This window comes from Homalodisca vitripennis, chromosome 7 (assembly GCF_021130785.1).
Source record: "Homalodisca vitripennis isolate AUS2020 chromosome 7, UT_GWSS_2.1, whole genome shotgun sequence".
In the NCBI taxonomy this organism is placed as follows: Eukaryota; Metazoa; Arthropoda; class Insecta; order Hemiptera; family Cicadellidae; genus Homalodisca; species Homalodisca vitripennis.
Window position 1 is genome coordinate 97629831 of NC_060213.1, and position 25240 is coordinate 97655070.

General features: G+C 33.2%; 1 protein-coding gene across 1 annotated transcript; it reads left to right on the forward strand.

Annotated features, from left to right (window-relative positions):
• The first annotated feature begins 6549 nt into the window (after positions 1-6549).
• Positions 6550-24613, forward strand: LOC124366086. The gene is made up of 5 exons (XM_046822317.1): positions 6550-6985; positions 12547-12910; positions 15384-15524; positions 18862-19014; positions 20632-24613. Exons 1-5 carry the CDS (start codon positions 6696-6698, stop codon positions 20803-20805), a joined length of 1122 nt encoding a protein of 373 aa, XP_046678273.1. The 5' UTR covers positions 6550-6695; the 3' UTR covers positions 20806-24613.
• The last annotated feature ends 627 nt before the right edge of the window (positions 24614-25240 follow it).

The following is a 25240-nucleotide window of genomic DNA, read 5'->3' on the forward strand; positions in this document are numbered from 1 at the left end:
AATCTATCTGGCCTACTACGCACTCGTCTTAAAAAAATCCCTTTTTGGCTTAATCAGTAAGTGTGTTTTAACCACCTGCCAAATTGAGGAATAATAATTATTGACAGTTACCTGCGTTTACGTGTAATTTGATTTTGAAAACAAGGACAACATGAGCATAATCTTTTAAATAATATTCCAAATAATACTGAGATAAGTGACAGTAACTGAAAATTATTCCAATTCACTTTAACCATTTCAGATTTAGGTTTAAATGTGGAGCTCTGAAATCGGAAATTAAAATTGGTTTTTATTAGTACGTCTTAAATTTCTAGAATTTCTTTCGTACTAATTCTAGAATTTCGTACGAGAATTTAATTTTGAATATCTAAAAATATCATAATGATATTTATCAACATTTCATTGAATAACTCCTACAGTTTCAGTAACAATTGAATTATTTGAACTAATTATAGGCCACTGTGGAGAAATCCTAAGTTGATTAAAATATCAATAAAACAAATCCGACAAATAAAAGCTTCTGCACGTAATATAACTTTTGTAATATTGTAACTGACTTTGCCAGATGAATAACAGCAAACATTTACTATAGGTAACCTGTTTACAGGTCAATGATGTCACGAAATGGTGTGCTAATTCAGTGCAGTGGCAGTGTCCATACTCTGAATAACCAACCCCCTTTGAATAGGAGAGTCTACGGTTATTAAACTATGTGGTAGGGATCACGCGACGATCCGCTCCAAGTGATGACGTTGGTTAACACTAGCTTCCAGCCTCTAGATCGTTTTTTTCGGCTCTCGTTCGAGGCACATGATGTATTGATGTATATCTCAGCCTTTAATTGTGTTGATTGTTCTCTATTATGAATGTAACATTTATTAAAAATCTATTTTTACAACTAAATTGTATTTAATTTTGTTGTTACTAGTGTTGTTAAGTAAAATAATGTAAATGCAGCTGTTCATGTGTTCGTAAAAACACTCTAGAAATATAATAGTCAGTAATTAATAAGGTTTGACCAAAGACGGTGAATGAATTTTTATAGCAGCAACTGCTGACGCTACACCTATATGGTGTAATTTTCCTAGTAGCGTAATCTGTTAAGACAGGTAGCGACAAGTTTCAACACGCTAGAGCTTGTCAGTCCACTGCTAGAGCCGCTTGAGTGAGATCGTATTTATCGTGTCTCCCACTTATCATGGATTTCGGACAACGCATTAACATTAAGTAATGTTTTAAGTTGTAAAAAAATACAAAAAAACTCACGAAATGTTAAAATCGGTGTATGGCGGTAATTTGGTACGGTAACTCTGAAGACGGTATACAAGCGGTATGACAGATATAACAGCGGAAATGAGACTGTTGAAGATGACCAGCGTTCGAGACGTCCATTAACCTCAAAAACAGATGACAATATAAAAATTAGAAACAATGGTTTATTCAAACAGGCGAATGGCTATTCGAGAACTATCGGGAGATCTTAATATCTCGTATGGTTCCGTTCAAAGCATTTTAACCGATAATTTTCAGTTGAGACGAGTGATTGCTACATTTTTTACTAGACTTTTGAGAGATGTAGAGAAGGACAATTGTGCGTCAGTCTGTACAGAATTGAAGGATCGTCTTCAATCAAATCCGGACTTTGTGCCAAAAAATGTAACGGAGGTGAAAGTTGGATCTATGGATATGACCCTGAGACCAAAACGCAGAGTTGCCAATGGACAATCACTGCATCTCCTCGCCCTAAAAAGGCACATCTGCGAAAATCGAAGATCAAGGTTATGCTCATTGTTTTTTTTTTCGATAGTAAGGGCAAATTGCGATCAGAGTTTGTTCCAAGAGGAAAAACTGTGGACTCTGAATTGTATTAGGGTGTACTGCAAAATTTGCGAAACGACATTCGGAAAAAAGACCATAAAATAGGTGAATGGTTTTCTTATTTACCACTACAATACATCGCTTCTCATTCGCGGGTTTTTCGCCAAAAAAGTGTTCCTAACTGTCCACATCCGCTATACTAACTCTATTTAGCACCATGGGCTCCTTCATAAAATTAAAACTGGGCTTAAAGGAAAACCAGTGTTTCAACACCTTTTCTGACACTGAGAGGGCCTTGACCGAGCAGCTGAAAGCCATTCCGAAAGAAGCTTTCCAGAAATGTTTCCAGTAGTGGATTAAATGATGGAATAAGTGCATGCCACCCAATTACAGTACTTTGAAGGAGATTCGACCAAATTCTATGTAAATATATTACTTTTTTAAATACAAAATTATTCACCGATTTTTTAATCACACTTCAAATAATTTCTAATAACAATATTACTACATAAAACCCACACACTCATATATCATAAAAATAAATTATTCATTAAATTTGTATTTACTATTTCTATTTTAATACTTTTTATGTGTTCTAAATTTTATAGTCATTATATGTATTTGTAATAACACAAGATTTATTAAGGAAAATGTTATAAATTTTCATGACCATTTGACTTACCTATTTAATCCATCTAAGAGTTACTGCCTGTTAAAAGGAAATTAGGCTCTCAAAGGTATACTTGGATAATTGAAGACTTTGCCGTTGACCAATGTTCATTGAATAGGTAGCGTCACCAAAGTATCCTTGTGCAAGGTTGCATATCAATAAAACACAATTTACGATTAATAAATAATTCACACATTATAAAACAAACTAAATGAACAAAGACAAGAATGACGGTGGCAAGAAACTACTCATTTCGCTCTCATAGAAATCTCCAAGAATATAAAATGCACGAATAACAAGCCAAATCTTTATTCCTCTTTTTAAAGGATGGCAGATCAAGCCGCCTTACAGCTTCAGACAAAACATCGTTCTTACCTAATATTAAGGACGTTTATATCAAGGACGTCCCCGTCTGAGATGGTAGGTGTTCTGTGTAGCTCAGGTTGAGAGGGATGCTTCACTTGTCTTCACATGAATCAGACTATATAGAACATAGGTACGTATGCTGTAATTAGTCAATACATTACGCATTTTAAAGATAGGCCTACAGTGATCACGCCACCCATCAAAAGAAATGATCCTTATAGCCTTCTTCTGAAGCTTAAAGATAGCTTAAAAATGCAGCAAGCCGAATTTGCAGGTACTATTTTAAATGAAGTCTTGCTCGTGGTTTTAGCCATGTAGACTTTTTAAATTTACTACGTAGTTTTAATTGTTATAGTAGTGTTTCCGAACCTACACGAGGTGCTGTCTTCCTGGATTCATTTTAACTAAAACTGATAAGTGGAACTATGATGTATTGATAAGTAAATCTCAGATCGCTGACCATAAACATGTATTTTTCACCCTCAAGCATTGGAGGCCACAGGTCATAGACTTAGCAAGCGGTCCGGTGATTAAGACTGTAACCATTTGGATCTTTCAGTGATACAAATTTCCAGTGGTTTGTGGAATCTGTGGCAGTCCAGGTCACTTCCTGGAATGAACTTGCTTTATGCTTTCCTGCAGAAGCTGCATTTACTATTCCAACGTCTTTTTTGAATTTACAATTCAAATGTCTTTCTTAGCTTTAAGAAGACATTTGATACTTGTTTCCTGTGAAGCTGAAAAACGTAGTCCTACTGGAGGCAAAATGGAAAAAGGCATTTGCCCGATCTGCAAACTGGTACACGCCGGATTTAGCTGACCTTCGGAGTTTCATTGGAATAGTGTATGATATATCTAAGAGTAGGCCCAATCTGAAACCTTGGGTGCAACATCTGAGGAGGTAATACCGTGTAAGGTTATGGAGGCCAAACAGGCTGCTGTGGGAAAGCTTATTACACAATCTCAAAATCCATGCAAGGCAGCCTGGGACTATATCAATATATCAATAGGAGTAAGCACCGAGTGTCTGCCCCTGACACCAATTTTGCCACAACAGAAGTGTTCAATGCTTATTTTCTTGACTCTGCCAAGTATCTTGTTAACTCGAGTAATTTATCTCTGGTAACTCTTCCTAGTGGGAATGGGAATGCATATCTAACTTCGGTTGCCGTGGTATCTTTTAATTTTGCGTGGAAGCTACTTACCGTTGAAGAAGTAGTAAAAGTAGTGCATTGTTTTAAGAGTTCCAAGAGTAAAGACATCTATGACATGTCTGTGGATGTGTTAAGAAGGGTTATTTATATTATAGCTCCTACTCTAACAGACTTAATAAATTTGTGTCTGTCCGAAGGGGTTTTCCCTGAGGTTTTGAAGGCATCGAGGACTGTCCCCGTCTACAAGAAGGGTCCACAAAACGAGGTATCGAGCTTCAGACCTATATCTCTAATACATATGTTTGCCAAGGACATTGAATCTGTCATGCTGTAGCAGCTCTGCATCTTTTTTGAGTCAAATCACCTCTTGATACCAGCACAGTTTGGCTTCAGAAGGCATAGATCTACTGTCGAAGCTGTGGACTCACTTCTTCAGGCCATTCTTAATTCTTATGAAGCAAAAAGTTCCACTCCTATACTGCTATGCGACCTCTCACGTGCCTTCGATTGCGACTGTGATCCTCTTGAAGAAGCTAGAAAAGTGCAACGTACGAGGTTGCGCCCTGAAAATCTTGAAATCTTACATCAAAGGAAACAATCTGTAACCTGGGATGGTACAACCTCAAACCCCCTTGGTTATTGAGCATGGAGTGCATCAGGGCTCAATTCTGGGGCCATTTCCTTTTATCATTTTTATTAATGATATTCATTACAATGTAGCGGGTAATATTCTGTTGTATGCCGATGACTCAACCTTGTTTGCAACTCATAAGGGCTGTAAAAACGCAGAAACACGTGTTAAGAACCTTTTTACAAATGCTTCATATTGGTTCAGTTTTAACAGTTTGTGCCTAACTCAGGACAAGACTCAGTCGATTACTTTTAGCTTCAGCAACAACGGTGCTAATGTGGAGGGAGTGCAGTTGCTTGGCTTTAATCTTGATTCGAAGCTTGTCTGGGATGCCTTGTATAGTAAGCTAAGTAGGGTAATTTTGTGCTTCGAAAGCTTAAAGCAGAAATGCCCTTTGAGTTTGTTAAGTTAGCTTACTTTGCCTTTTTCCACTCCCACATTATTTATGGTACCAGGCTTTGGGGACACTCTGCCACTGTAATTAGAGTTCTTCGGTTACAGAAAAAAGCCCTTAGGGCACTAAGTGGAGCACAGTTGCTTGAACACTGTAGACCACTGTTTTCTCAACACCAGATTATGACAGTGTACAATGTATATACCAATGTCTTTTATCAATTAAGCATAAAGAACATGACTACATCACTAATGCAGGTGTACATAGGTATGAAACCAGGAAATGCCTTGATGTCTATGTAAATAGATCTAGGTTACACAAGATTTCAAATTGCTTCCCTATTATAGGCACTAAAATGTTCAACTCCATACCCCTTACAGTTAGACAGCTCAAGGTACAGAAGTTTGGTCCTGTCATAAAATCCTGAATGTCAGACACTCCTTTCTACAGCCTAACAGAATATTTTGAATCTGACCATTCCCTTCTGCTTGGCTATTTAAATTAATTTGTTTTTAATTTCTGCATGTGTTTAGTGTTATTATCTATATATTGCATGGCCCAATACTCTTTCGATTGATGTATGGACTTGAATTAATGATCTCTGATTAAAATAATGGTTCTTAGTCATATCATGACTGCTTTGTATTCTTAGATGTAGTCTTTCACAAAATGTATGCATAGTTTTAGTTTTAATATCCACATTTATGCCTAGTTATATTTATATTTGTATTAGTGCAGGACCTGTTATATATTAATTAATAAATTAGTGCAGGGACATGAACTAGTGCACACTATTTGAAACTATTAGTCAAATCTTTATTGTCTTACATGTAGTCATTTTTTTAATGTTGGTTATTGTTTAATCTTAATACCTGCATGAATGCTTAGTTTTATTTATATTTTTTGTACATGACCTGATGGCCATTTATTTGTGCACGGACTCTAATTATTGCACGCAGCTAAGTTTTGTAGTTGAATGTTGTTTTCACTAGACATAGCCTATTACAATTTGTAGATCGGCTGAATAAATAATTTGAATCATTTAGTTCTTAAAGTTATTAGGCAGTATATAACAGGGACAGTAGGGTAGAATTTGTGATCAGGCCTCCAGGGGTTTCGTTAACTGACTATTGTCTATAAATATATCTGAAATAACATGATGGATATTTCTTAATTTGTTCCCATCAGTATTGGATGATTTTGTAAAGCCAATCACAATGAAAATGATTAGGGCATTAGGAAATTTAACTAAAAGAAGTAGTAATAATATATATTTTCTTCCCCTATTTTAATTATTTTTCTTACTACTTTTATACTACAATAAAACAGTAAAAGACTACTTTTCCACGCAGAACTAAAAACACGTTTTTGGTTTATATATGCGGACATCAAAGAACTTTGTTTCTTGGATATTACATGTCTATGTAGTTCATTTTCCTGTTCCTTTGAGCGGATAACGTATTTTTTTATTTTGCTTTGTTCCTTTATTCAAAGCTCTGTCCGGACCTGGACCTGGACCATTCAGTGTTCAGTTGTTCCTCTTGCTGATTTGCTGGTGCTGTTGTTCTGCTGATTCCTAGGTCGAAGATTGATTCCAGGATAGTTAGTGCAATGAGAAAGTGTTTTGTGTATTGTAAAATCGTTGCAATTTAAACTGCAAACATGAGTGAATCGCCGTGTATAACGTACATGGCATTGTACATTCTAACATTTCATATACTTCAAACGAATTCTCGCACATCAACGTTTTGGAAATTGAATGTGGAAGACGGAAAAATAATTGAAGTCAATCAGTTTCCCAGTGTTGTTACTTCAGTTTTGCCTAATGACAACATTGATGATCCCATTTTCAACATAATAACATCTACGGTTCATTATGGTAAAACATGGACAAAACGGAGTGGAGAAAATTATTGCACTGACTGCCAGTCAATAAATTCAACATCACACAGGTGAGTGCTATCCTTGTTATTTTGCACTTTTATCTCTAAAGCCTAATTTTGTTTTAGATTTTAATCTTATTGAAATTAGATAGGTATGCACAATTACATCTTTAAAATAAATAGGACCTTTAGATGTGGAAGGTTAACTACAATAATAGTATGTCCTAAGGTGTAGATATCTGGCTTACAATGATTGTATTATCTTGACATAGCCTATCTTTAGTTAGCAGCAATTGCAGTTGAGTTATTAGGCCTATTTAGACATTGATTAGGGGTTACCGTTCAATCATGCTTCAGAACCAAATTATTAATCGAATCCTAGTCTAGGCTACATTTAGGGACTCCTTATTAGAATAGCCTTATTATTTGTCTGTGTCCTTAATACTTTCTAAGTAAGTTTGGTAAATGTGAAATTAACAGCCGGAGTGACAAAATATGAGTTTTGTATTATTAAATTGCTATGGGGTACTTTGGTATTATCTGGCTCCGACCAGTCCGTCCCTTTCTGCTATTACATTATATAAAGGCTACAGTATGTTAACGATTTAAATATTTTCATACATGATTACCTTTAAGTAGGCTAATAATTGTAAGGGGTAGGGTACGATAAGCGGACCCGGTATTTTGTATCGAAGAATGTAATCATCGATACCTAATATTCGTATCACAAATCCTAGACCATCAATCGGTATAAAAGTATAGTCTTCAATAACAATCATATGTTTTATATTAAAATATTAATTTAATATTTACAGTGATTAAACTAATTATTATAACAAAAATTAGGAAAACTGAAGACAACCATATTTGCTCCTCTCACAGTTACAATTGTTTCTTTCCCACAAATTTCACATAATGGGTTTTTCGGTACGAGTCCAACATGTTGAAACCACGTAAAATATGTCATCTTTTTTCAAAGCAATGTCATGTATTTATCTAAAATTGACTGCCATTTTTAATGATCAAATGTTATTTATGTAAAATCGAAATATTACCTTACGTGTATTATTTGAAAGTGTTTACAGCTGTTGATATAGATTATTTGAGTTAACTGTTCAAATAATTTAATCAGTATCGATTGTTATAGTTAAGTAATATCGTTTGCCAATTTCGATATAAAAAATCGGGTCCGCTTATCGTACCCTACCCATTGTAAGTACTACAGTGCTCAAAATTAGTATAAATAGAGTTGTGTTATTTTCTATAATCTTAAGTGCATTATATTCCTTTTACATATAAGAATATAGTTTCACATACATAATACGGGTAGGGTACGATAAGCGGACCCTACCCTTAATTTGGTTTAATTATTTAAATGGAGGATTCTTTACTCATGAATTTCAATGATATGATATAATCTAAATATCGATCATTCGAGTATTGGACCCTTATTATACTGCAGCCTAAGTTTAGATTAGGTTGTCATAATTTTGTACTCTCTCTCTCTCTCTCTCTTTGGACTGGAAGTTTATAAATTGCACTTAGCCCTATAAGAACCTTAGCGCTGCTTCCAGAGTGACAGGACATTCAGGGTGGGTAAGGTTAGGGGGTAGGGACTGCCTCCTATCGAGATCCATGAGGAAAAATTAGAGCACTAATCTCAAAGTCATGTTCCCCCAGAAGAAGGTGAGGCCAGCTCTGAACGAGCCTCTCCAGTCAAAGCAGGCAGGGGGTGGCACCCTCCAGAATCTCGACATTTGCGGTTAGTGGTGTACCGCTCCTGGACATCCCAGTTGCCCAGATTTAAGTGACACATCGGTTTTTGCTGTGCCCAGTGGTAGATTAAACTGGAAGGTATAAACCAGCCAGAAGAGTGATCCCTGTACATTTGTTAGTTTATATACATTAAAAAAAGCTGGAAATAATTGTAAATAACTATAATTAGAATGTTCTTGTCTTTGATAGTTAGGTATTTCCAATTGATAGTTTGGTTACCGGATTCTATTGTGGGAATCTGCGCTTATACTCTCACTCTGAAAAACCACAGTGGCTGCAGTTTAATAAGTGGCCACCATGACAATGGAATCAGCGAACCAAATTATGTGTTAAAAATACGTGAACTAACTCGTTATTTGAGATTAGTTTAACACCAGCTGTTTTTTAAGGTATTTTAAATAAATTGTTTAAAGATTACTCGAACAATTTTAAATCATATGTTTGGTTTTTTTAGTAATGACTAGAACTACAATAGCAATTAAATTTGTTATTTGTGTCACAAGCTATCAGATAAACATCCTTTAAAATATTAAGAAGTAAGTTTTACACTGCTTTTCATATACACACATATATTTTTTAACTTATAATTAAATTATCACTTTTTATATATATAAAAAAATAGCTGAAATATACCATAATATGAAATTCATTTAACGTAATTCGGTTTGTTATTGTTCGGTAGTTTAAATAATTAGAACTATCAATGTTTTGACTGTCATGGTTGCCGCTTATCATATTGCAGCCAATTTTCAAAACTAATGGACTATTAGAGTTCATGCACTGGAGTAGTTTAGTAATGGATGCCATGATTATCTACAAGGCATTGAAGACTTCTACATGAGACGGTTGTTGGTTCTGTACTAAGCTGTTCTGCCCACAGAACACTCAGATAATCTATCAGGAGCAGATAACACTGATAAAAATAGATAACAAGAAGCACTGTACACAAATATATAAGTGTGAAACATTTCCATTTTTAAAAAGCATAGTTATTGTGATTTCTACTCCTTAAAAGCATATAGGCCTATAGTTCTCGCGTAAAGTACGATAAGAAGATCCGGTTTTTAAATCTAAATGAATAAAAAAAATGGCATCATTACACCCATTGATGTAATTACCTAATTCTGATTTAATAGCGTAAGTCATCTGTAGCAACATAAAACGCATTTTAAGATGGTGAAAATTACCTATATTTGACAAGTGACTTCATTTAAATAAAATTTTAACTATAGAACAATAACCAAAATAGCACTGAAAGACAATAACCTGTTTATTTCTTGGTTTCAATGTTTGTTTTGTTGGTACGATTTCTTTATTGTTTAAACTAGATTATTCCTGTTACCTATCCTACTGTTTGTTTGATAGTTATAGTTCCTTTATTATGTATTAAGTTAAATACATTAGTATCGATTGATAGTTCTATTATCCAATATATGAAGTATCGATGATAATACTAAGCAATATAATCATCAGGTCCACTTATTGTACTATGCCAGGTACTTTTGTTCAGGAGAATGAGCAGAATAGGGTTAATAACTTTGATTATATAGTACTACTTTCTATTTAAAAAATCGAAAAATGTGTGAACAAAATAATTAAGCTTGTAAACATTTACCGTGACCACAAGGCTTTTTAATAATAGGCTTTTGTGGTAGTCTTGAACTTACCGATGAGAAAGATAGGCCTACCAAACCTAAAGAACTAGGCTGTTTTATCTGTTAACTCCAACCTTTTAACCTCATAAAGACTCCCTGGATGGTATAGCCTATCGTCGAACCATATTCTCTCAAAAAGACCTGTCAATATGTATCTTCCCTTTTTTTATAGCAAAGCAGATTTCTACAAGCATTTATGTTTTATATCTTTACAAACTATGTTTCAATCTCTGAGTTTTTCTAATCGCTCTGATTTTGTTCTTCCACGAAACGGAAACAAACAATCGTGATTATTATGGTACAGTGTTTGATCAAAATAGGCTACCATTTAAAAAATGTGAAATAAATTATTTCTTATACACTTTTTTTGTACATTTTCATATAGTTTGTCATACTTACTGTTCTTTAATTGTACTTTTGAAAATGCAGAAGGCTATAGTTGTCATAATAGGTCTAATAATTTAGTAAGGGCAGATTTTAATAAAATAGTGACAATATATTTGTTGTTTTAACCCTTCGAGTGCCGCAGCATCTACTAAATATGTTTTTACTTTGTGTGTTAATAAGTTATATATTACTTCTAATAATAACCGTACCAAAAATTGTTTAAATTAACACTATATTTAAGTAAAAATCGTCTTCAGATGTATAAGAGTGTTAAATATATATATATAATATATATATATATATATATTATATATATATATATATATAAAATATGAAAAGTTTCCAGGCTAACTACATTTAGCTATGTTGACACTCATCCAGATGTAAGTTAATACGTTCACTACATTATTGAAATTTCATGAACATTATTTTAATACAAATTGAGTAATCGGTTACTTCTGTAGAAAGATTATATGTTTGGAATTCAAGTAACCCCATTCTTCATTGCACAGCAAACTGTCTGCACAGTATGTCTCCGTAGCCGACATGCTAGAAATACAATTTTTACTGTAACCAAACAATAAGTTAAACTTCTCTTAAAAATTAAGAGAGGTGTATAACGATTGGATATTATAAAACAACATTTTTTTATTGATGGTTTAAAACACTTTAACTGTCAAATATAAATTTCTCTGTTTCAAGTATCTAGTCATGAATGTTGTCTGTTACATAATTTGAAAGGGCTATGTTTTTGGAGGGATTTCTTTAATAAAACGAAAATGGTTTTAAAAATTGTTTTATAGAGGTTAATAAATTTTATAACAATCTAAAATTTGGAGGAGAAAGAATCCAGATAATTATTGCTTAAATCTACGTGCAAAATTTGGTCACTATTTTATTAAAATCTGCCCTTACTAAATTATTAGACCTATTATGACAACTATAGCCTTCTGCATTGCCGAGCATTTGATGACAAGGATACCATGTTTTGGGACCAGAAAGGTGTTCTGCTTGTGGAGTTTGTACAGCCAGGGACCACGATAAATGCAGGAGATTGCTTTGAAATGGTGGTTGTGAGGAAACATTCTGGACAAAAGATGAGGAATGCTCACTTCCGGAATTGTACTTATCCATGACAATGAAATTTTTTTACCATCTGGCCTTTAGCCCTGTCATAGTGATAAGTGAATTAATTACACCTGTTCCCTGAATTAAAGAAAGAAATCATCCAAACCAAAAAAAGTTTAAAAAGTAAATCATATAATAAAAGCATGGTGATAATCACACCAAAATCAGAGCTCGGCAACTAAAATGTACCAGTTACCAAAACTTTAAACATATACATACCAGACATCCAGCATCAAGTCAGGAAAAGTAGAATTGAAAAATCACGACATAAAACAGTTTTACCGGTAAAACATTATGCATTATATACATCAGACCTGTCTTGTAACATTGTATTTCTTATGTTGTTACACATAACAATGGCAAATTTCTGTAACTCTATTATCCTTTTAAATCACCTGTCATTAATAATATTAATCTTAAACAATATAATCCTGTCAAGTTGTAAGATTAATTGTATGTTTACCTTTGTAAAGAAAGTGTCATTTATTAATTACTTGCTAAATGTTACTTAAAAAATGTTATCTGTCGTAGTTAGAAAATTAGACTAATAGAAAGAAGTTAAATAATAAATTTTGAAACACTCAAAGTTTTCAAGATAATTTGATGCCCTAATCGTAGATTTGTTGCTCAAATATCCTTATTTATAGATTCAATGAGAAGTTTCTTATTCAGTACTTGTGACAGGTCTGATCCATACGAAGCGGAGGCGAACAAGACAGCCCAGCGGTCTGAGTCGGACATTGACGATGAGGTGTTGGACTGTGGGAAGACAGTTAACTTTACATACTATGACAATCTGGTGGGAATCGCCAACCGGATGAACCATCCCAACGTGCCCGAGCCGCAGGTGGCACTGATCTTCAAGAAGCGGAATGCAGAGCTGGATATCGAGGGGTTGGAACGGCGGCTGAAGAAGGCAAAACGAGAGAAGCCGAAATCAGTTCAGCTGTACAACCAGATTGGCAACTTCTTCCGGATCAAGGGCGACACAACCAAGTCGATTGAGTGCTTCAGGCGAGCTCTGGCTGTATCACCTCATAATGCAGAGGTACAAACTTTTACTTTTCTGTATATAAATAATGTATATAAAATTATTTATTTTTACCTATTAATTAGATATTTCATCTCATTGGTAAAATCAAATTAGCACGTGTGTTTACATGACCTGAAAATCATGTTAATTCAAAATATATCTATATGATATGATTTATCAGTATAAATATTTCATATGATTTACCATATTTATTTACAATTTCAAAATATAATCTGATACCAAAATTGTTAACCCAAAATCAAACTATAGCAAAAATTGTGCAAACGAAAACAGCCAGTTTTACAAAAAAATCAACTCGAAATATTACCTCAATATACAAACAGCTGATTGATTATTATTCATTAACCCTAGAATGGTGTCACTCTGTACTGGCGACTCTATTTTAACAGCCTCGCAGACGTTTCTTATAATGTATCACATTTCATAACTGTTAGTCCAAATATACATTATTATAATATGTCAATGTATTCACAACTATAATATGGAGAGCATTATAATAACAATATCTTATTGTTTCCATGGAAACATATTTTTGTTTTTTTTTTACAAAATGTAAGAAAACATTTTTTGGACATTATATTTGTAAATATTCCGTTGTGTAACTGCTTAGCAATAAGCTTTATATCAAAACTGTAAATGTATAACTTGTTCAAAATGTTGTCCTGATTCCAAAAATATATAATTATTGTAACTTTTACCTCAAAACGTATGTGTTACAGGGCTTTGTATGAAAAATTACACGTATTTACTTATTTTCAAAAATGCGTAGATTTCTAAATTAATATTATTTTTCGTAGGTAAACATAATCTCATGACTGCATTTTTATTTATATAAATATAACAGATAAAACAAAAATAAAATAAAATAATAATTTTTAATCTTACCTTATTTACATTTTATGTACAATATATACAAAGTTTCAGTTTTCACTCAGCGTCACTAGATTTATCGATCTCTAAAGTTTTCATCCATACTAAAACTATAATCTAAGAAAGCTAAAAAAAACAATAATAACACTAAAACACTATAAAATACGATTTCCACAAATACTATTGGATTCGTAACCTCAAACACAAAACCCGGCACTTGTTTACAGTTTCACATCAATGTGGTTGACCCGTACTACGTTCACGTCAGCTGTCCATAGAGTACGATGTTTTACGGTAAACAAAGAAGACAATAATCGAATTAAGAACAGTAAATTGGTACTATAGTTAATGCTGTTCCAGAATATATCAAATAAAAATAATTTATATGACCTTAATTGCCTAAAATTTCAATAACTGTACATGTCTACTTTGGCGACGAATATTCGTCGTTGCCAAATCGGACAGGTCTTTGGCGACGAAAATTCATTTCGTACCAGCTCTAGGGTTAAATTTGTTTATGGAAAATAAAAAACTTCTTTAGACAGATATGTAGATACAAATTTATGTAACATGAAGGTAAAATTTATTTAAGTGCTTTTAGATTTTCAAGTATTAACAACCAAAGAATTTAATCTTCCTAAATCACATGTTATTTATGATGTGGAGTCTGAATTTATTTTACAGTGCCTTCCCACCCTTTTGTTTCTCATCACTTTTAACAATTCTTACAGAATACCATAGAAAGCAAAATTGATGGAGAAAATTATGAAGTGAACTATTAACTCGAAGAGTATGCAATCTATCCGTATGAATAGAAATTTTCATTTTTTTGCAACATTCAAAATTTTGAGGAAATAAACCAAAATAAATTTTGAACAAAAAGGGCAATATAAAAGAGATTTTGACTTCTAAAAAGTGTATGTAGTGACCAAATGCAACAAAGTATAGGTTCAACAATAATTAATTATTAGAGAGTTGGAGAGCTGACTTGTTGGTATGCATTGCTCTTTGCTGTGTTGGAAATATAAATCAGTTGAACACTTAAAGTCTTCAGTACAGATACTTTATTAGACTGAAAAGAAGAAATAAGTCTTCTTAAACTTGTTTTACCACTTGCAGTAGACTGCCAGTTGATGTATAATTCATGTTAGCGTTGACCATGAAGTTCCAACTAACCATTGTTAATTAATTTAAATCATATTTACTTATTGCTCTCAGCAGGCAACGGCGAATTGTAAATTGAAAAGAAAATCCCTTTTTTAAATGATTAATTAACCTTGAATATTGTTATGAACTATTTTTAAATTCATAATATTGTTAGTGGTCTTTTATTTTTCAAAGTTTGATAAATGACATATCACAATCTAATTTTACTAGTAATTAAATTGTTGTAATTCTGGCTTGTACAAGACTATACTTATGGAGATACTTAGGTATACCCATGTGCAGCTGGCAGTCTGATTAACTTATTTTACAAAACATTAAAATAAAAGTCTAGTTGTATTTGACTCATCTTATATTTGAGGGGGCTTCACCCCTCAGGCAACATGTGTGGAAGGTATATTTCACCCTGAAAAATACCTGTATATTTGTGCAGGTATTGTTGAACCTGGCACGTGTAATGTTCAACCTGCAGTACTTGGACGATGCAATCTACCTGACTCGGCGTTCCCTGGAGGTGCAGCCCCCAGACAAGAGTGCGTGGCAGCAGTACTTCACCCTTGGGGAGATATTCAAAGTGAGTTGGGAGAAGTTAGAAGTAATGTTGCAAATAAAGCTTGTATTGGTTTCTTATATTACAATCACAACAAACCAACACTTAAAACTTTTTAATTTGTGGGGTCTTTTAACAGCAAGGCTGTTTCTGTCAGGCACTTCACAAAATAAAATAAAACTGTATATTTGATTATTTTTTGTAACAGTTAGACATGTGATTTGAATATTAATTGTTCTATTGGTATAGTTTGTACAATCCTAATAATACTATAAATGTGAAAGTGCCTTTGCTTGATTGTTTTTCTTTCACGTGTAAACTACTAAACTGGCTGTACTGAAATTTTACATGGACATTCTTATGGTCCCTGGGATGAATATAGTCCTAGTCAAACATTCCTCCGGTCTACACCCCACTGGTCTTTAAAGTAGCGAAAAATGCCATCTTGGCCTCTAAAGTTGTGTGATATTAATTGAGTGAGCCTGTCAAATGTAATCAACTGTTCTGTGTAAACATTGTTTATTATATTCAATTTGTTTACATTTATAGTGAGTGAACTGAACTGAACTGTGGAGGACGGGGTGATTCCCCTCAGAGCAGCTTCTGAAACAAATGTCCCAGTGACTACTGGAGAGCAGAAGTATTAGTGTAATTTAGCATACACTTTAGTGCTGGGGGAGAATGGTGCGTTTGCTGAAGTGTAGTTAATGAAGTAAAGTCGATAACAAGTAGATGAACATTAAAGAAGATGTACGTGGTCGGCGGGAGTTTGAGGATGGACGGCAAGTCTAGATGAGTGAAGCGCCTAGGGAAAGTCGTCCAGCAATGCCCTGGGGCATATCAGGTTGCGTTTATAGTGAGTAAAATGTCTAAAGAAAAACCATAATTTTTCAGTTTTAGATTTCAGCGTTTAGGTAAGTACTAATCTACCTTATAAAATGTCCTAAAACACAAGGTCAAAATTTGACTCCAAAGACTCCCTTTGAAGCATTCGACAAGACCTATGCTAGATGAAATTTCACTGGACTGTTCTTTTGAATTAATATATCAATTCCAGGTCTAATAGAATTTTCGGCTATCAATAAAAACGACTGCTGCCTATAACTCAAACCGTTTTTAAAATATTAACTGGTTTTCTCTAATTCCATTCAAGACTAACTGTTGAAGAAAAAGATAATAAAAAAACCCTGTCAGGTGCTTTAACCCTTCAACGCGTTTTGCCGTACTAGGTACGTCATGACACTTTTACTTGAGATCGCGTTTTGCCGTACTGAGTACGTCATGGAGTAGTCGGTTATTTTTGTAGCTGTAACAGACGACTATCGAATGTTTTCAATGAAAAATGTATACCAATCGAAAGGAGAAGATTCAAACTTTCGATTAATTGAGTCGATATCTCGAAAAATCGATCTTTAGAAAAAATATCTGAGAAATCAGCTGCATTCAAGACGACGTCATTGCCGTGCAGCCGATCGTTTGTCAGCTTACGTTTGTTGTTGTTTACAGTCATTGTTAGTGTGATGGTTATGTTCAACTGACATATTTTTGTGTGTTTTACGTTCCTTTGTTTAGTTATTATTATTATTAGTTTTACAAGCTAACTATATTGTTTTGAAGAAGGAAATCCCGTTTTGACAGGAACAATTTGTTATGTTTTATAAACATGAGTTGGGGATGGTTTGTAGGTTAGCTAGCTTTTAGGGAAATTAACCTAAAGTAGGTTAATTTTGTTTAATTTGGCTAATTTTAAACACTAACAACATAGAAGTATAATAAAATAATTATAAACTTGGGTAATTTGCTTATATTATTTATAAAACACAAAATCTCTAAAAAACCGCCAGAAAAAATCAACGCAGGAGGGAGTATGACCATGAAAAAAAAAATAACGCGTTGAAGGGTTAATAAGATTGGGTGTAGTCATGTGTATAAAAATATTTGATTCATAGGTGTTGAGGACTTGAGCTACAAGTTTTCCAACAGTAATAGTTGTAGATGAACTTGTCATGAAACAAATTTTCAACAATACAGACTATTACATTATGTAAGATATACCATGAATCGATTTGTTGTACACATTTTCATTATCTTGCTTTATACATAGATGGAACGATGAAAATAGGTCTATACTGTATATAACTAGTAGGATAAGTTATGTCAACCTTTTGATACTGTAAAATGACTTGTTCTTTTCAAAAACTGAGAAAAATATTATGTGAAAGAATATAATTTATGAGATAGGTTAAAGGTTTTAAAACAGGCATGGCAAATTTTACATAATGATGACGGACTGTACTTTTCTTTCCACTTAAGAACAGCAGATGTGGTTGAAATATTTTAAAGAAAACTTTTGAACTTTATATCATGATAATGTTTAATTTGAAATGCTATGCTCAATAACACCAATATAGTCTTACTTGAGTAGGTGAGCGCTTTAACTGTGTTTTATTTAGTATGTAACCTAATAGTACTCCAGACAGCTTGGCATCTATTCTGATAACCTATTCAATAATACACTTGTCATTTTAGTTCACTTTTGCTTTTTTAATGCTATACCTATAGTTTTGTCCACACTTATTAAATAACTGTTTCACTTAATGTTTGTTGTAATGTGGTACGATATTTAAAAAATGTTGTCTATTGAAATAAGTGTCTCTCCCCTCCTTTTCAGTGTTTCAAGTGTTAACACTGTGAAGGTTCTCCTAGGCATCTATGTCTACATTAGGAGGATCACCAGTCATTAGTGTGTACTCACATATAGGATTTTAGTGTCTATTAGGAGGTTATTTTGAATGTTGAGTTTAGCTCCAGTTCACCTTCCCCTTAGTGCAGTGTCTGGAATCCGACGCTGTCACAGACTTCACATCTAGAGTCATGTTCGTCTGAAGAGATCCAAAAACGTTTGTGGGGAAAAGCTCAAATGCACTCTATCCAGCGTTTTGACATCTTAGCCACCTAGACTACAAAATGTAGTGTAATCTAGGTGAAGAAATATTCTCATTGTCATGGAGTTTTCTACGTGTAACGTAGGTATGGTGGGAAGGGTTGATTCAATGTGAATGTTGAGTTTAGCTTCAGTTTACCTACCTCTAAGTCTGCAACCAAGAAGCTCTAAATGAACTATTTACATCCTTTCGACATCTAATCTAGATTACAAAATTGGCTATTAAAAAAAAGTTACTGTTGTGAAGGAGTAATAGCACCCTTTGCATAATTTATTTCCTTGTTCCATCTAATTTTCCTTTGATCAAATTACATTCCTGTAGGATAGTGCATAATTAAAAACCCCCTCAAGTTTTTTACATTTTTTTACAAGTAGCAGTATTTGTAGAACTTTAAATTTATAATATGTTTGTTACAGGCGTACGGACACTACCAGGAGGCAACGCTACACTTGCGCCACTGTCTCGAGCTGAGGCCAGAATTTGAGCCCGCATTGGCTACACTGAGAGACATGGAAGCCCTGCCCGATAACAACATCCACATCTACACCGTACTCATCATCATCTTCTTGGTCAGCATGGTTAATCCTCTTAGGAAGTTTTTGTTCTTTGTATTGAGAGGGAAGTGGTAACCTTCCTGTATTGTTTGATGTTAAATACTGTCTGCCATCTTAGAAGTATTCAGGTATAGTGTTGATGAGTTATCCATTTAAAACTGGTTTTTGTTTGTAGTTTTATAATTTGGTGGGATCTTCATCATGATCATATGGCAGGAATCTAGTCTTACCAAAGCTCTAAGTTCTTAAATATAGTTTCCATCTCATATTTATGGAATTTTCTATGGAAAATCTCCTCCACCTATGATCACTGAAGCAAGTCTTGACGTCTCCTGTTTAAAAATGAGTAGATTAATCGAGTCGGGCTGTAGCTATGTTAACCGTCCTATTTTATTTCGTTCTTGGTAGATATTCTTTTGTTATAAAAAATCTAATTTCAAACATTGCAATTAAGAGTATTGCTTTTATTAACAATACCAATTTTTCGAGAACCTTTACAGTGATGTGACATAAGTATTTGAAATACAACCCAAGTGTAATAACGTGAAAAATACAAATAACTTGAAAATAAATTGTGACAACGAACAAATTGGCATTGTGCCAGTCAAAACGTAATTGCTAAATGGTTACGAGATGGCTTTTTGCAACGTAAAGGAATTGTTATGCAAAAAAGTTGTTATAAATCTTTTTTTAATTTTGAATAAATGCACCCAATACCTTTTTATTATTCATAGCATTAAAAAAAATTTGGTTGCACTTTTTTCAAAATAACACATAATTTGAGATTGATTATGAAGAGCTGGAATAAAAGCTTGAATTCCATCATTCATGGTTAGTTTATTCAGAACCAATTTGGTGACTGCTACTATATTTCACACTGTATGTGCAAAGTGATCTTATTTTTTAATTTTTATTTTTATTTATTGGAACACTAAAATGAGATAAATAGTTTTGTGGCATTTGTTCATACTCATAGGAGAAAAATTTTCAGTTTATTTCCTTATGGTGAAAATTTTTCATAGGGCACAAAGACATAAATCTCAAATGGTAACAAGACTTGAGGTATATCTTGTAAAAAATAGCAATTGTTTAAAATATTTTTTTATTCAGGAATTGTTAAACAGTGGAATATTCATGTATGTTTAAAATTTCCTTTGTAGCATACCATAGTAACAGGTCATCTGATTTGATTTTTTTTTAATTCTGTTTTTAAGGATTTGAATGTGGTATAAAAACACTATATTATAACCATTTGGAATTTTAAAGTTTCGATCAAGTTGGGAACCTTCTTTGTGGCCCCTCCCCCCATACTTTTTGTAGTTTACTGAAAGTGGTTCTCCTAAGAATACCCAGATATTTAAATTTTAATTCATCTGTTAAAAGTCTGTTTTTGTGGTTAAAAATTTCGGCAGCTCCCTATGAATGTTTAATAACTTGGTGTGTTGTGCGGTGCCTGATGACAAGTGAATGAGAACTGAAATTGTTGTAGCAAAAAAAGATTGTTTTCAGACTTGTTATTACTTCGTTTGAATAGCGAAAAGGCTACTTTATGTATAAATAACTAACTTAATAAATTTTAAAATGCTATGACAATCTTTTCCTCCAGTGAAAATGTTCCAATTCACTTTGAAGGTGCTGGGTGTGCTGATCACGGTGGTGTCGTCGTGCGATTCTAACCTGGACTCTGACTTCACGGAGGTGAAGGCACATCGACACTTCAACCGTGCGATGGCAATGCGCTCACTCAAGATGGGCATCTCGCCGCGTGCGCTGCGCTCCAAACGGTACAACGGCGGCTGCGGCTAATGTTCCCCCTCCCCTCCCGTCACTCCAATCTTTTTATACACTGCACAAACACTGTAGCGGTCACTTCTCTAGGCGTCAAGTCGTCTCGACTCACTTTCGTTTCTCGATATCTTGCATGTTTTGAATATTGATTGAATTGGTAATGTCTATGTTAGGTGTTCCGATTTCTTTATGAATTTATAGTTTAGATGAAACAATTGAGGGCTTGTGGTGGCCCAGTTGACACGGTGGAGCGGAAACATTGGTACGGAGTAGGTCATAAAAGCCTTTTATTTTGCTGATTGTTAGGTGTAGTTTTGACCGGTAATGCAGGAATCGTATGTTTTACTAGTGGCAATTATTACTAATTATAAATACATGTATTCTGCCTTAGCATACTTATTAAAATATTCTGGAGGCCATGGACTCTTAAAGGTAGAGTACGCTTCTACTCTAACATAAGAGTCCATGACCTCCAGAATATTTTGAAATTGGTTTCAGAAGGAAATTGGATAAAACTGAAGCTTCAGTGATGTTGAATCATAATAATGATTCGGGTTTTTGTTATCCGTTTGGATATCAGGAAATGTGCTCTTACCAAATTGAATGTAACCTATTAATTGTAGCCCCCATTTTTCTAAAGTAAAAATAATGCAAATTATATAGATTTTCCATTAAAAGCATTTCATTTGTGTAAATTTTCCATGATAAAATTTTTTGGTATAAAAAAAGATGTCTAGTTTTAAATATTTATTTGTTTAATATAGTTTATGTCATTATATTTGTGTTTGTATTGCTCTCTTATGATAAGACCACCATAAAAAAATTGAAATTGAAGGCCTTATTCGTAAAATACATCTGGGAGTCCCATAATAAAACATTACATAATATTATGTTTAGTTAAGTGTTTTGTATTTGTGTTTCTAAACTAATGTTTCCGTTTCCACTTGAAACCAATAGTCGGGAATTATGTAAGGATACTTGTCACACTTTCTAAGTTGTATTTTCAACAATTACTTATTTGTTAGGAGTTCAAGTACAAATTGTTTAAATGTCTTATATGTTAGGCCGCCCACAGGAGTCACATGTTCATTTTTATTGTTTTTAGGTATTTAGCTTAAGGAATAGTCATTGACAAAAACATTATTTTTCTCTTGGAACAATAGTCGTAGTTTCATACATCTTGTAAAATTGAGTTCAGTTGTTTGTGTTCTTAGCTTTACTAGTGAACAAATTAGGAGTCAAGTACTATAACTTGAATGTAATTCCATAATTTTTTAAGAAACATGCATAATCATTTGTAAATGTTATATATAATTAGAGCTACAGCCTTAGGTCATTTAGGAATAATCATGTTACCAGGCAGAGGCTAGTCTCGAGTACATTAATTTATTTATCTATTTTGTTAAACGTGTGACTTCTTTGGGTTAATATACGAGATTCTCAATTCTTAATTTAATTGTTAGTTTATACATTTCTAACATGGTTGTGAATTTTGTTAATACGATAGTAGTTGTGTTCATCGATTTTATTATTTTGTATCAAGTTGGCACTGTAAATTGTTCTTTTAGTGTATAAACTGTTAGTTTCTATCTGTAGTGACAGAGGGTTTTCTTTCTTAAAATGTATTATAAAGTGGAAAGTATGTTTTAGATGTAATGTGCCATATTACGCAAACCTGACAAGCAAAACTTGTGTTCTGTCTGACATGTTTCACTGTGTTAGGCTTATTTAAACGGATAACCTTTGTGTACTTATTTCTTTTCTTAAAGTTTGAAAACTAATTATGCTGTTGTTCGCACTAATTCAATGTGATTAAAAACCGATGTCTGTAGAATTCAAAATCTTCAATTTATCAAGAGATTTGAAAATAGTATCCCATTTGGCTGTTTTTCCAGGGAACTTGTGTTGCATTTGACATTGAAGTGAGTCTGAAATAAAAATCGTAACTAGTTTTTAAAAACCAATGAGAAAATTATTAATGTCGCTATGGAAAATCTGTGCTTTCCAATCGGATTATAAGACAATGCTATATTTATGTATACTTCAACATGACTTCTCATGACAAAACTTGCTAGGAAAATAATTAATTATTTATAAACTTTAACAAGTGACAAGGCTTTAATAAGTTTTTCAAGTATGAATAAATTAATTTTAACAACATTAATCGTTTTTTAATCTTAATTTTAAAACTGTTACTTAGTTTTTTATGAAGACAATGTCAATTCCAAATTGAAGCTTAAGAATTTATTATTGAAAAAATAACTAAACAAATCTTAGACGCCTTGTAGAATTATCTAGAGATAAAAGTTTAAATATTTCCACCTGCATATACTAAAATATGTTTAGTGATTATTTTTATTTATTTTTTAGTCTCAAAATGAAATATTGTATAGCAATAAACAAATACTTAAATAAATTTACTTTATTAAACATAGTTAGAGCAATGTGTGAGTACCACAATTGAGTCACCCAATACTTCTGGTTTGTCTAAAAATTTAAATTCGAAAATGGAATGGAATCTAAAAAACATACAATCATGGCTATGTTTGTGCAAACTAAACAGTTTTACATGACACCAAACCAAGCCCTTTTTTTTAGTTTATAAATATGGGATAGAATCTTTAACACGTTGACGTACTCTTCCGTAGCAAATATATAGCAATCAAATCAGAACCTTTATCTTTGTGGGTAAAGTGGACAAAAGCTAGATTTATTAAGCGAGATTTGACAGTTGGAAGAATCGCTCTGCTTGTACCAAATTGTGAGGTTAGACCTTTAACTCCTTATACAGAAACACTAGGCTGGATCGTAATTCGAACATTTCATTTCCACTGAACATTTTTCAACCAGAAGAAGAGAGCCAGTAAATAATAATTGTTCTCTTATGGTTGCCAAGGTGCTCATAGAGAATCAAGTCATCCTTTTACATTCCAACCATGTTTCTATGTGATGAAAAACAGGTCTAATCTTTGCAACTGTAAATATTTCTCACCTATCCAGTTCTATCTCTTATTTAAATTAGAAACTCAAATAAGTACTGTGGGTGGATTGCCAACCACTTCATAAATTTTATCCGAACTGAATTGTATTAAAAAATTGGTACTTAACAGTTAAGGAAACTCTTGTTGAAAGATGAGACAATATTGATCAGTACTCGAAAACTTGGAGAAACTCGATTTGTGCTCGCACTACTCTAATTTAAAATTATTATTCATTATTGTAATTTTCTAATAAAGGTTGACCCACAAATGCATTCACATATTGAACATCACCTTTTCTAAATCTTTCGGAGAGTATAAAAACATTTCTTTATACTATAAGGATCATTTGTAGTAGTTTCATTTCCAAAATAGTGTTGCAAGTAAAATGTCTTAGTACGCTCAAATGTTCACCAAATATTTCTGTATCACAAAAATTGTACTTTGAATCCATTGTTTTTAACTTGATCTTCCATTGCAGTTTTAGTTCTTATCTCTTATTACGTGGCTAACTCTTATTTGTATATTTTAGTGTATTAATGTTTGCACTGGACTTGACTGATATTACTTAAATTTAGAGATGTGATGGAATTAGTACAATTATTTTTGTATTTCAGTTGGTTTTCTCTTGATGACCTGTTCTTGAGAATAAATGTGTAAATATTAATGGTAGCTGTTTATTTGTGCCAACTGTAGCTTTTGCGAATTTCACTTTGTTTACTATTGTTGTAATAATAATTAGTTTGACATTGATTTTCATTGGTTCCTACATAGTTTTGTCAGTTCGTTGTCGAATTGGAAACTAAACATTCATGAATAACAATATTATTTATTACGAAGCATTTAAACTGAGTTGTTTTATTTCCTTTCCTACTCCTCCCAGTCCTCATGTAATTGTTGGTTGTAAAAATTAATAATTGCCGCAGTTGATTACTTAATTGTTACTCTTTTGAAGAAACCCCGTCTTATCTCATGACAAGATAAAAATGTGTCATACTTGATAAACAAGTTAATAGTACCCTTTGCATCAGCATTTTTATTTGAACTTTGCTAATACTGAAATCTTAGTGTCAGTGTTATATGAACCACTATGTAACATAATTTAATACTGTTAATTCTTTTGTGATTTTATAAAGGGTACAGAAATTCCCAGGGACATTATACTCTTCTTGCCCCTCCTTGTAGCCATATTATAACATCCAGGCCTAGAGGGAGTTGTCAGTTATCTGTAATTTGGTAATTTAAATGTTAAGTGCACTATACCACTTTTTACAGACACTTGGTGAGAACGATATGTGCGTCTGACAGGAAATGAAAAAGTCAAAACTCGTGGCCTTAACCTCACTTTCCTCTGAATATGTTACTCATGCTATCTAATGTGCTTTGGGCAGGCTGAGGGATTTTTACAGATTCAAATTGTAGCATATCAAAGGGTGATGCCGAGCGAGTAACAGAACTCCAGAATTGTATTCATA